At 36.8% G+C, this 12,218-nt stretch overlaps 1 protein-coding gene across 8 annotated transcripts in view; it reads left to right on the top strand.

The window, feature by feature from the left end:
* DMXL2 (Dmx like 2) overlaps positions 1–12,218 on the top strand; it is a gene marked incomplete at both ends in the record, with an annotated part of 159,764 nt that overhangs the window by 89,213 nt on the left and 58,333 nt on the right. For 6 of the 8 annotated variants that reach the window (XM_082647536.1, XM_082647534.1, XM_082647537.1 and 3 more), the window contains 3 exons: positions 2,317–2,436; positions 5,701–5,928; positions 8,080–9,756. In XM_082647536.1, the coding sequence (XP_082503662.1) occupies positions 2,317–2,436; positions 5,701–5,928; positions 8,080–9,756 (2,025 nt within the window). The remainder of the gene's footprint in view (positions 1–2,316; positions 2,437–5,700; positions 5,929–8,079; positions 9,757–12,218) is intronic. The other 2 variants (XM_082647540.1, XM_082647539.1) reach the window with 1 other exon arrangement.

Here is a 12,218-nt window from a genome sequence, read left to right as displayed (position 1 = left end):
CTGACCCTGCTGTATTTTGTACTTTCTAAGTTTTAGTTAAAAATTAATTACTCTTTTAATTAAGAAAAGTGCCAGTTACAGACAAAAGTAGCGTGCATAGTTAAATGAACCTTCCTATGCCCATAACTTAGATTGATGACTTTAAGATTTTGTCACCTGCTTTACCTACCCTATTTTCTTTTCTTTTCCTTTTTTCCTGAAATATTTTAAAGCAAACTCAGCCATCATGTTGTTTCGCTCCTGTGTACTTTATGCATTTCTAAAAATGACTTTCTTACATGTGTGCTGTTATCACATTGATAAAATAACAAAATTTCTCAGAATTCTGTAATAACTAGTCCATAGATTTACTTCATTTAATTGTCTCAAAAAAATGTCAGGGTTATTTGTTCTTAATTTGTTTGGATCCGTGTCCATATAGAGTCCACACATTGTGTTTCATTTTTTAAGAGTCTTTTAAGCTAAAGTAATCCCCCTTTATACTCTTACCATGCCACAGACTTGTGTTAGAGAAAGTTATTTTATAGGAATTTCTCTGACCAGTTACTTGTGACGTCATTTAAAATTTTTCCTGTAAAGTGCAAATTACCTCTGTAGACTTGATTTGACCCAGATTCAACTTCCTAGGTGTTGCTTTGTTCATCATAGAAGGTCATAAGAAAGAACGTAATGTTAGGATGTCTCATTTTTAGTGATGCTAAGATTCAGAAAATTCACCTGGTGGCACCAGTGTAAAATTTGCCAGCAATCTATTATCTTGTGGTTTCTTCCATTGATACTGTTGCTTTCCAATCAATTATTTCATTAAGGATTGCACAAGTGTGATTTTCTAGTTTTATCAGTTCTCATTTATTTATTAGCTGGAAAGCATTTGTAAGGAAAAGCTTTCCCTTATCCATGGCAGCTTTTTGGCTATTTTGAAATAGAGTTATTTTTAGGAAAGTGCTTAGTTCTTTCCCTTTAATTGATGATTTCAAAGGAGTTTGTGCCCAGGTTGCTGCTAGTGGTTACGGATGAATTTATTGTTGTTGTTGTCTTTCTTTTTATTTTGTGAATCATTATGAACCCATTTTAGAAAAACTGCTGAAGAATAATACACATACAAAGATATACTCCTATCACTCATGAATTTTTATGTACTTAGCATATTTCAGTCAGTTTGCAGTCATAATTCTAATTCTCACATTGTCCTGTAGTAGGCTAGTGAAGACCCTTTCAAGTTGGTCCTGAGTTCTTTTGACACAACCTCATTATTTTTGATAGTTTCCTTTCTTTCAGGCACAGCAAGATATGCCAGGCTTATCTTGTAGATAGCCTTTGCAAGAATGGAGTCATCCCTCCAGACTGTTCCTTCCAATGGAGCATGGTATTTAGAGGCCACAGTTTGAGTTTTAGCAATGCTCATTGCCAATGAGTTGCCATTATGGGTTTTCTTCTCTTTTTTCTCCTCCGTCCCTTCCTTCCTTCCTTTTTTATCGAATGAAAGAGTCTTTAAATTCTATACTGGTTCACAATTTTCAAAAGTTTCACACCCATAATTTCATATAATGTATAGGTTTTCATTTTTAAAGGAAGTTTTTGTTGTCCTTTGTAGATCTCATTTTCATATATGAAAAATGCAGTTGTCAGTAGGGAACATTATGTTCACAAATAATGTCTTTTCTTGAAAAATGCATAAAATTTCTAAAAAGTCTCTCCTGCACCACCATCATTGGCCCTCCACCCATAACTATTAATTTTTTAAAAAAATGCTATTTTACATATAGAGAAAGCAGGATACATGTTTACTTCATTCTTTCCATTTACTTGCCAATTTTCCAGTTAAGGAGTTAGTGCCCCAGTTACTTCAGGGGGCATCCAGTGAGGCTGACTTGCTCCTGTTCTTTTTCTCCCTCTCTTGCTCTTGCATTCTCTCTCTGTGTCTTTCTCTTCTTTTCTCTCTTCCTTTCAGTTCTTCCTTCTGGTCCTCTTGTCCTTCCTTTCCTTTTTTTCTTATGTGCCCTCTCTCTTTTGGTATTCTTATGAACTCAATGTGTTTTAATAAATTGTATTCATTTTTATTCTTTGATGCTCAAATTGTCCCATCTTTGACCAATAGGTATCCCTTCATGTTCGCTTTTGTACTTTTGATGTAGCCGTGTTAGTCTTTGATAGCCACCTAACTTTTAGCACAAAAGTTATATAAAACTGCTTCTATACACCTATTCTTCCCTTTCCTCCCAACTTCTATACATATCAAGAGATTTTGTTTAAAATGTCTTTCTCTTAACCCTATAGAAACACGTTAACTTAAATATTCTTTTCCTTTAACAATAGGATATCGACCACCACCATTTTCAGAAAAGTTCTTTCTAGTAGTAATTGAAAAGGACAGCAATAATTGCTCTGTTCTCCACATGTGGCACCTTCATCTTAAATCTGTACAGGCATGTTTAGGTAAGTAATTATATTACAGTTTTATGTAGATATGATATGAAATAAATTCATTTTATTGGATATGCTTTAGGTTGGTTAATTCTTTAAAATGAAGATCCAGTGAACTGTAAATTGAGTTGCTGAACTGAAGTATGTATAGGCCAAACTTTTAATTACAAGGCCATAAATCATTAATGAAACAGGTTAATCTAAAAGCAAACCAGTCAACGGGCACATTAGACATATTGAAAAAAAAAAGTTTGATTATTTTTTAATTAATATTTATTAAATGCCTATTATGACTCTGTTCTAGATACCATGTCCTATAAATCAGTTTTGCCCATAGAATTAATACTGTATTTTTTTGTTGGTTAATACACATTGCCATCTGATACCATGCACATTAGCTTTAGCATCACTAAAAGAAGGAGATTTGCTATTTAGAAAATGTGATTGAGCATCTGATGTTCAAAAGGGGAACTGGTTTTGTAGAGTATTAGGAAATGCAGCAGTGATTAAAAAAAATTATTTCAGCCGTGCTTTTGCTATACATATTCATATTGATGTCTTAGCAAATTAGAAGATCTGTAATATGAAGTACAGAAATTGATTATAAATCTTTCTTTTTAAAACAAACTTACTTTTTGAGAGATACTTGTTTAAATGAAGAATTGCATAGTTAGCCATATCAAACTGAATCTACTTTAAACTGATTAACCCAAAATATTTGAGTTTTGAAAATATTTTATTATTTCTGATGGTTACATAATTTTAATGATTTTATACACACTAAACATTTAATACAGAGAAATAATAATGTATATGTGTTTTGTTCTCTTCCTAATCCACATTATCACATAACTGTGTAAATAGCAGTTCTAACTGGGCCATGAACTGGGACTGGAAAAGCCAAATGATTCAATAGAACCTTTACCTGTGCCTAGTTGAGCCTAATCATCTTGTGGTAGGAGGAATCCAAAAAAATTTTCAAAGCCTTTGGCGTTAATTCTTGGCGTTACATGTTGTTCCACAGGAATGCAAGAGTAGAGTGATCTATTGATAAAAGCTTGTCAGGAAGAGAATTTTATTTTTATTTTTTTAAATTGAGGTAACATTGGTTTATAAAATTATATAAGTTTCATGTGTATAGCATTCTAATTTGACTTCTGTATACATTACAGTGTGCTCACCACCAAAAGTATAGTTTCCATCTGTCACCATAGAGTTGACTCCCTTTACCCATTCTGCCCTTCCCCAACCCCTTTCCCCTCTGGTAACCACCAATCTGTTCTCTGTATCTATGTGTTAGTCTTTGTTTTGTTTTGTTTGTTCACTTACTACTTTAAAAAACTATTCCACATATGAGTGAAACCATGCAGTATTTGTCTTTCTCCGTCTGACTTATTTCATTTAGCATAATACCCTCCGGGAAGAGAATTCTTAACCCACCAGAGAGTATAGTATTTTCTAGAGTTGAGCACAGAGCCAGGAATGGTTCTGAAGAGATTAATAGAGGTAGCAACAGATCCTTGTGGTAGGATAGGAATCATGTGATGCCTTCTGTCCCCCTGCTTATGAAGGAAGTATCCCACTGCTCTCCCCCTCAGGTCTGGGCTAGTATAGAGTTGCCTTGCTTACTCTGTTTGTGACAGCAGTAAAAGGTCACAAACAGTAAGATTACAGTAGAAGCAAACAAATCATATGCTATCTTTAGCTTTGACATAAAGCATCTATCTTGTGGTTCTAAAATGTGCAGCAGATTTAACATGGTGTACATTGCCATTAAAGCTGATACGTGAATTTAGCAGTGTGTTGAAAATCCTGGCAAAGGGTGAAGCGATAGACTAGACTTACATTTAGGTGGGGAAGGAACATTTGGAGTACCTTCTAGGTACCAGGCACTGAGATAGGTACTTTATATATGTGAGATAGATGTTACCTTCAGTTTACTAATGGAATAATATTAAGTAACTTGACCAAATGACACATCTAGTTTGTCACAGACTAAGTTTCAAAATTAGGTCTTCTGGCTTTAAAGCCTTTCTTTTGCTTTTTCCCCCTGCTCTTATTTTCTTTCTTTGCATGAGATATATGCATTAGAAAATTGCCTGGTTTACAGAAAGAGAAATGACTCAGTTCAGCCTTATTTTGCAGGTGAGAAAATAGCTAGAGATGATGAAGTACCTTGCTTAAGGGAACATATCTAGTTAGTTTTAGAGTAGAAGTAGTATTTCTGTCTTCTGACTACTGATTCAAGTTTGTCGTCTTATTCTATTTTACAAAAAATGTTCTCACATTTCTTATTTAGTGGTCTGCCATTATAAAAGAGATTGGCATATTTAAAATCCACCAGAAGCAAAAGGGGATTGATTATTATCTCTCCGTATTCTGGTGCTACTCGGGATGTATAAAGCTAATAAGACCTCATCCTTGCCCTTGATGAATTTATAGTCTAATGGCGGGGAGGGAGATGGACATACAAATAAATAAATGTGATGCAAGTATCTCTTACATGTAGCAGAAGCACAGATAACTAAATCTGCTTAGAGATTTACACTCCACCTGAATGTGAAAGCTGGAAGCTTTTTGGACAAAGATCAAGGTCAATATGCTTACAAAGCCATTCAACTAATACTATCTTAAATTTGTTTGGAACTTTTATATGTTCTTGGAACTTTTATATGTTCTTGTTTATTATCTTGTTTCAGCACTTGATAGTTAGTAGGCTGGTATTTTAATGTCTTCTTTACCGCTAGCTAATTTTATGACCTAAGGAAAATCAGTAAGCTTTCCAAGTTTAAATTTCTTCATCTATTAAGTGAGGCTGTACCTTGTTATTTCTCAAAGTTTGATTTATGACCCATCTGTTTCAGAAACACCTGGGCTGCTTATTAATGCAGATTTATGGGATCTACCCCAAAACAACTGAGTCAGTGTTTCTGTGGTTAGGCCTGAGAACCTTCATGTTAAAAGTTCCTCAAGCTTTTGATGTGTTTTAAAGGTTGAGAACACTGGGCTAGAGAACTTGTTTTTTTCCTAGATCTTACATGTTGTGATTCTTCACTGACAATATCCCTGTGATGCAATTGTTGATGCTAAGAAAGAGTAAAATAGTTTTAAAAAAAAAATTCTATCAAGGTAACTGAGCAAAAGTTTGAAAATTGATCTTGTCTCCAGAGCACTTTTAAGAAATCATGTTTCTTAAATCATCACAAAATACTATCTAGCTCATGTAGATAGTGATGATACTAATATATTTCTTAATTTCTTAATTTATTTTCAAAGCTAAAGCTGCAGAAGGTGTTTCATCAGAGAGTCTACTTTCAGTCCCTGGACAGAAGAACATAGACTCTTCTCCAGAAACCTCTCCTAGTGTGAGCCCCATACCACATTCTTCATCAATCGCCAACCTTCAAACTGCTAGTAAACTGATTCTGAGTTCTAGACGGGTATATAGCCGACCTCTTGATCTTCCGGTAGGAGTTGAAGTAATAAGAGCAACGCCTTCAGCAGGTAACGTAACTTTAAGACCGGACAGTTGTAGCTCGGAGCAATCTTCAGTGCATAAAATGGGTGAACTCTTCTGAAATATGTGCAGAGTTGACACTGAAATAAAGATTTGTTTTCTACTAACGATACCTCTATTTAGAAACATGTCTATTTTAGAAATAATTTCCTGTGATAAATGTAATCAGCTTGACAGAAAATAGTGTGAATGTTTTAATGCAAGGTTTCTTGCCTATGCTGTGATTTCCTATAAATAGGAATACTGTGATAGTGAAATTGCAAAGAAAAATATGGTCGTATGTGAATTATTGAAGCTTTTTTTTTTTAATTAAGGCTTTTCATCCACAGTATTGCTGTTATTAAGTATGTTTGACTAAGAGTTGGCAGATGCTTTGGGGGAAAAATATAGGATACAGGATTAGAGTTTGGTTTGCCTAGAGCGATACTGACATTAGCAAGGTTGGTAAAATAGTTTAAAGAGCAGGACTGGCATCTGTATTTTAAAATGTTCTGTCATTGTGGAATTTGAATTGAGGAGTTCCTCGAATAGTGTTTTTGGGGAACCAGAATTGGAGGTTCAAGACTATTCCAATTACTGGTGAATGATTTTGAGTATGAGGTTCTCTTACTCATCCCTAACACAGGTTTGGAATCAGAGTTGGAAAGACCACATTAAGAGTTTACTCTGGGCTTTTGTGGCAGGTGCAGATTTAGGTCAGCTTTTGAATCTTTCAAAGTATTTGGAAAGTTTAGGATATACTCAAATAAGTTTATTGGAATTAATAATGATAAATTACATTTTGCGGGGACTCTGTAAAATGCTTTCAAATGTCTTGTTGGACAGTAAAACTCCAAGGGAAGTAGTAACATGATCCCTATTATTTATTTATTTAAATATTTATTTATTTATTATTTTTGGCTGTGTCGGGTCTTCATTTCTGTGCGAGGGCTTTCTCTATTTGCGGCAAGCGGGGGCCACTCTTCATCACGGTGCGCAGGCCTCTCACTGTCGCGGCCTCTCTTGTTGTAGAGCACAGGCTCCAGACGCACAGGCTCAGTAGTTGTGGCTCACGGGCCTAGTTGCTCCGTGGCATGTGGGATCTTCCCAGACCAGTGCTCGAACCCGTGTCCCCTGCATTGGCAGGCAGATTCTCAACCACTGCACCACCAGGGAAGCCCCTCCCTATTATTTAGATAGAACAGGCTCGGACGTTTAAGTGCCTTTCCCACTGTTAGGAAGGCATTGATAGAATGGAACTTGAATCCAGGCCTTCTGATCCCAACCTTAATCACTGTTACCCCTCATCTTATAGTTGTTTTTTTTTAAAATTAATTTATTTAATTTATTTATTTTTGGCTGCGTTGGGTCTTTGTTGCTGCGTGCGGGCTTTCTCTCGTTGTGGCAAGCGGGGGCTACTCTTTGCTGTGGTACGCGGGCTTCTCGTTGCGGTGGCTTCTCTTGTTGTGGAGCACGGGCTCTAGGTGCGGGCCTTAGTAGTTGCAGCATGTGGGCTCAGTAGTTGTGGCGCACGGGCGTAGTTGCTCCACAGCATGTGGGATCTTCCAGGGCCAGGGCTCGAACCTGTGTCCCCTGCATTGGCAGGCGGACTTTCAACCACTGCACCACCAGGGAAGTCCCTCCCCTCATGTTATAGTTGACAATAGATGGGAAGTGTTAGTCTTTGGCAGTCAGGAATAAATATGAGGGTTCTGGTTCAGTGTTAGGAGAGCATGAATTAAACCTGGTTAAGAAGGTGAGATCTAGTGTCTGTTTAGCTGACTGAAAACATTTTGTGGTGGGGGTAGATCTAGTGTCTGGATTATTTGAGGGCTAGTTAGGGGAATTTGAAAGGCAAATTTTAATGACTACTTAAGTATTTATGATGAAAGTGATAAAAGATATAGAATGAAAGTCCAGTGAGGCATGTGTGGTAAAGACATATAAATTACAGCAGGTGACAGGTTTATTGATTAAGCATTGACTTGTTTCATTGCTTTTGAGTTTTATTTTAATGAAATATTTGGTTTAGCAGGGGACTGCAGAGTTACTCTGAAGAAGCTCATAGTGGATTTGGATTAATCACATTCTAGAATTTGATTATTAGCATATTATTTTGTGTTTCTATTATTATGACGATCTGCTTTTTCTTTTTTAAGGCCACCTGAGTTCCTCTTCAATTTATCCAGTGTGCCTGGCACCTTATTTAGTGGTTACAACTTGTTCTGACAATAAAGTACGCTTCTGGAAATGTAGTATGGAAACCAATCTACAATGTAAAAGTGATGAGAAGGAAACCTATCATTGGAGGAGATGGCCCTTGATGAATGATGAAGGAGAAGATAACAGCAGTACAGTGAGCATTGTGGGAAGACCAGTTGCTGTTAGCTGTTCATACACGGGTCGCCTTGCAGTGGCTTACAAACAACCTATCCACCACAATGGTTTTGTTTCTAAAGAATTTTCCATGCATGTTTGCATATTTGAATGTGAATCTACAGGAGGGTCAGAATGGGTTTTAGAACAAACAATTCATCTTGATGATTTGGTCAAAGTTGGGAGTGTACTTGATTCAAGGGTCAGTGTCGACAGTAATCTCTTTGTGTACAGCAAATCAGATGCACTTTTGAGCAAGGATAGATATCTTATTCCGAATATCAAACATTTAGTACATTTGGACTGGGTATCAAAAGAAGATGGCTCCCACATTCTCACAGTAGGGGTCGGTGCTAATATCTTCATGTATGGGCGGCTTTCAGGAATTGTGACTGAGCAAATCAATAGTAAGGATGGAGTAGCTGTCATTACTTTACCACTAGGTGGAAGTATCAAGCAAGGAGTTAGGTCAAGATGGGTTCTTCTTAGATCTATAGACTTAGTGTCTTCTGTTGATGGTACACCTTCACTGCCTGTTTCTCTCTCTTGGGTAAGAGATGGGATATTGGTGGTAGGAATGGATTGTGAAATGCATGTATATGCACAGTGGAAGCATGCTGTCAAATTTGGAGACGTTGACGCTGATGGTCCTGATGCAGAAGAGACAGCAGTACAAGATCATTTTGCCTTTAAATCTAATATGTTGTCAAGAAAAAGTATTGTTGAGGGAGCAGCCATTGCTGATGATATTTTTTGTTCACCAACTGTAGCTCAAGATGGTGGCTTATTTGAGGCTGCACATGTACTTTCCCCTACTCTCCCGCAGTATCATCCAACCCAGCTGTTAGAATTGATGGATTTAGGGAAAGTTCGCAGGGCTAAAGCTATTCTCTCTCATTTAGTAAAATGCATTGCAGGAGAAGTTGCAATAGTTAGAGATGCTGATGCTGGAGAAGGAACTAAGCGACATCTTTCTCGAACCATTAGTGTAAGTGGCAGTACAGCAAAGGATACAGTCACCATAGGGAAAGATGGTACTCGAGATTATACTGAGATAGATTCTATTCCCCCACTACCGTTATATGCATTGCTTGCTGCCGATCAAGATACAACCTACAGAATTTCAGAAGAAAGTACAAAAATACCACAGAGCTATGAAGATCATATGGAAAGTCAACCAGAGGATCAATATTCAGAGCTGTTCCAAATCCAGGATATAACAACAGATGATATTGACTTAGAGCCAGAAAAAAGAGAAAACAAATCAAAAGTAATAAATCTTTCTCAATACGGACCAGCTTACTTTGGCCAAGAACATGCTAGGGTACTTTCAAGTCATCTTATGCACTCAAGTCTACCAGGCCTTACCCGTTTGGAGCAGATGTTCCTTGTAGCTTTGGCTGATACAGTGGCTACCACCAGTACTGAGCTTGATGAAAACAGAGATAAGAGTTATTCAGGTAAATACTCTAACTAAAAATTTATAAAGTTATCATTAATAGAACTGTTTGTATTTATCTATATAATGACTCACATATTAAATTGCAGTCTTTCTTTAAACCTTGCAGGGAGATGACCTCTCTAGTTGATAGTTACTATTTAATGATTAGTTGTAAAAGGAAAGGTGATTGGGGTAGGCTCTGACTTGTGCATGGGACTTTACGTATTTGTGATATCTGTGTGCATCCTCACATGAATTTTTACCCTGAAACCTTCATATCATTTTGGACATATAGTCTTTTGTTTTTTTGGAACAGATTGATTCCTATGGTTTATTTTAATTTTAGTGATAATAATGGCCCATTTGTTAATTTTACTATTGAACCACCAGGTTGTAAGGACCCCCTGGGCTCAACTTGTTCATCTTCACATTTCTAGGTATAAATAATTTTTATAATTACCTAATTTTCTCCAAAAAGTCTCTTGAGAAAGGGGTTTTCATACATTTTAATGTAACATGTGTCTTGCTTAATTCATTCTGTAACTGGAAAAATTTTGGCTGCCTCCTGAAACTAGATTTCATTCTTTTTTATGCAGATAGTTGAAGGTAATGGTGTTGATTCTAAATGATGACATTAGCAAAGGAAACCGAAAATGATTGATCATTCATTCATTCAGTAAATATTGTGGAGGAGTGAACAATTGCTATGTGCCAGGTGCTTCATGTACTTTATTGTATTTAATTATTACAACAGTCTTCTAGTAGGTAGCCACTATTATACTTAATTTTATAGACGAAGACTCTGATCCTTAGGGAGATTAAGTGACACATAAGGTCACATAGGTAGTAAATGGCAGAACTGGGGTTCAGATGTGGGTAAATCGTTGCCTCCAATCCTATACTCTTTTAATTATTTCACGAGATTTCCAAGTGTGAGGGAAAAAGACTGTTCCTCAAAGCTACCTGGAATATATCTCTTCGTATAGGTTTATGTCTTTATAATATATCTCCAAGGTTTTCTGTAGATTAAAATAACTAGTGACCTCTAGAGGATTTTGCCTATGAGTTATTTTCTAACCATATTAATTAAAAAAAATTTGAATCATTATGAGGTTGTGTGCAGTTGAGCAAGATTCTCCCCAGAACAGCCTTAAGCCTTTGTTGCAAACTTAATATATGTTAAGAGTTTTTACTTGAGACATTCAGAAAATAGATACATCATAATCCATGAAACATAGTTTAAATTTTCGGATACAGAACTGTATCCTTAGTTAGGCAATATAAAAATCGTTCCTCCTGGTCACAGTGGGTTTTCATTAGGTAGATAAGGCAGGAATGAATGTCTCCATTTCACAGGTAGCAAACCGAAGCTCAGAGATTAAATAGTTGCCATCTCAGTGAATGGCTTCTAAGTAAATGAATCCTTCCATTTGTTCAAGTAAGACAATTTAGAGGTATTCCTGACTCTTGCTTTCTCTCCCGCCCTAATCCAGTCCATTGGCGAATGCTATTAGTTCTACTGTATGGAGACTCCAGTCATTTCTCATCACCTCTCCTGTTACCACTCTGGTCCAAGTCACGTCACATCCTGCCTAATTATTGACAAAGTCTCCTACTAAACTGTTTCGTTCTTGTTACCCCAGTCTGCTCTTCGCATAGGAACTAGTGATTATTTTAAAACAAAATCACATTAAATCTCTTCTCTGCTCAACAAACACTGTGGCTTCCCATCTCACTTTAGAACAAAAAGCCAAATGCTTCAGTGATCTACAAGGCTCTTTGTGATCTGTGCTCACTTCCATTCTACTGCATTGTCTTCCTTGCTGTCCCACAAACACACTAGGCCCATTCCTGTCTCAGAGTCTTTGCGCATATTGTTTCCTCTGCATAGAATACTTGTCTTCCAGATTTAGGCGTGCCTCATTCCCTTACCTCCTCAGATTTCTGCTGAAATGTCATCTTATTGGAATGTTCTTCCCTGGCCTCATATCAAATAGAACCCTCTTACCCCAGCACTCCCTTTCTCTCAGTCCTGCTTTATTTCTCTCAATAGCATTAATTTCCACTAGACACATTACCTCTTCATTGTTTGTCTCTGTCTCCTAAGATGTAAGCACCCTGAGAGTGGGGACTTTGCCTTATCCCTGCCAAACCCCCAGTACCTTAACTGTGCCTCCAATGTAGCGGATGCTTACTTTGTGAATGAATACATGAGTGAGTGGATGAACAAATATAGCTGATGGGAAGTAGAGGTGGAACTTTGACAATTTAAAACGTTTTATTTTCTTCAAGAAAATATTTGATTCAATACTCTTGAGTATTTCCTAAGTGGCAGTTACCAGGCTAGGCACTGTTAGTATTTTTCTGTTTCTTTTATCCAACAGTGGCTATAATTTTGAGTAAACTTGCCATGCTTTGATACCTCTGCTCAACTTTTGACTAAGAGTAAATTTGTGGAATCAAGGTTAGAGTTCAGCCTTA

The sequence above is a fragment of the Grampus griseus genome, assembly GCF_964374135.1.
Source record: "Grampus griseus genome assembly, chromosome: 2".
Taxonomy (NCBI): domain Eukaryota; kingdom Metazoa; phylum Chordata; class Mammalia; order Artiodactyla; family Delphinidae; genus Grampus; species Grampus griseus.
The sequence above is the reverse complement of the archived record's forward strand: the minus strand, read 5'-3'. Positions and strand labels throughout refer to the sequence as shown.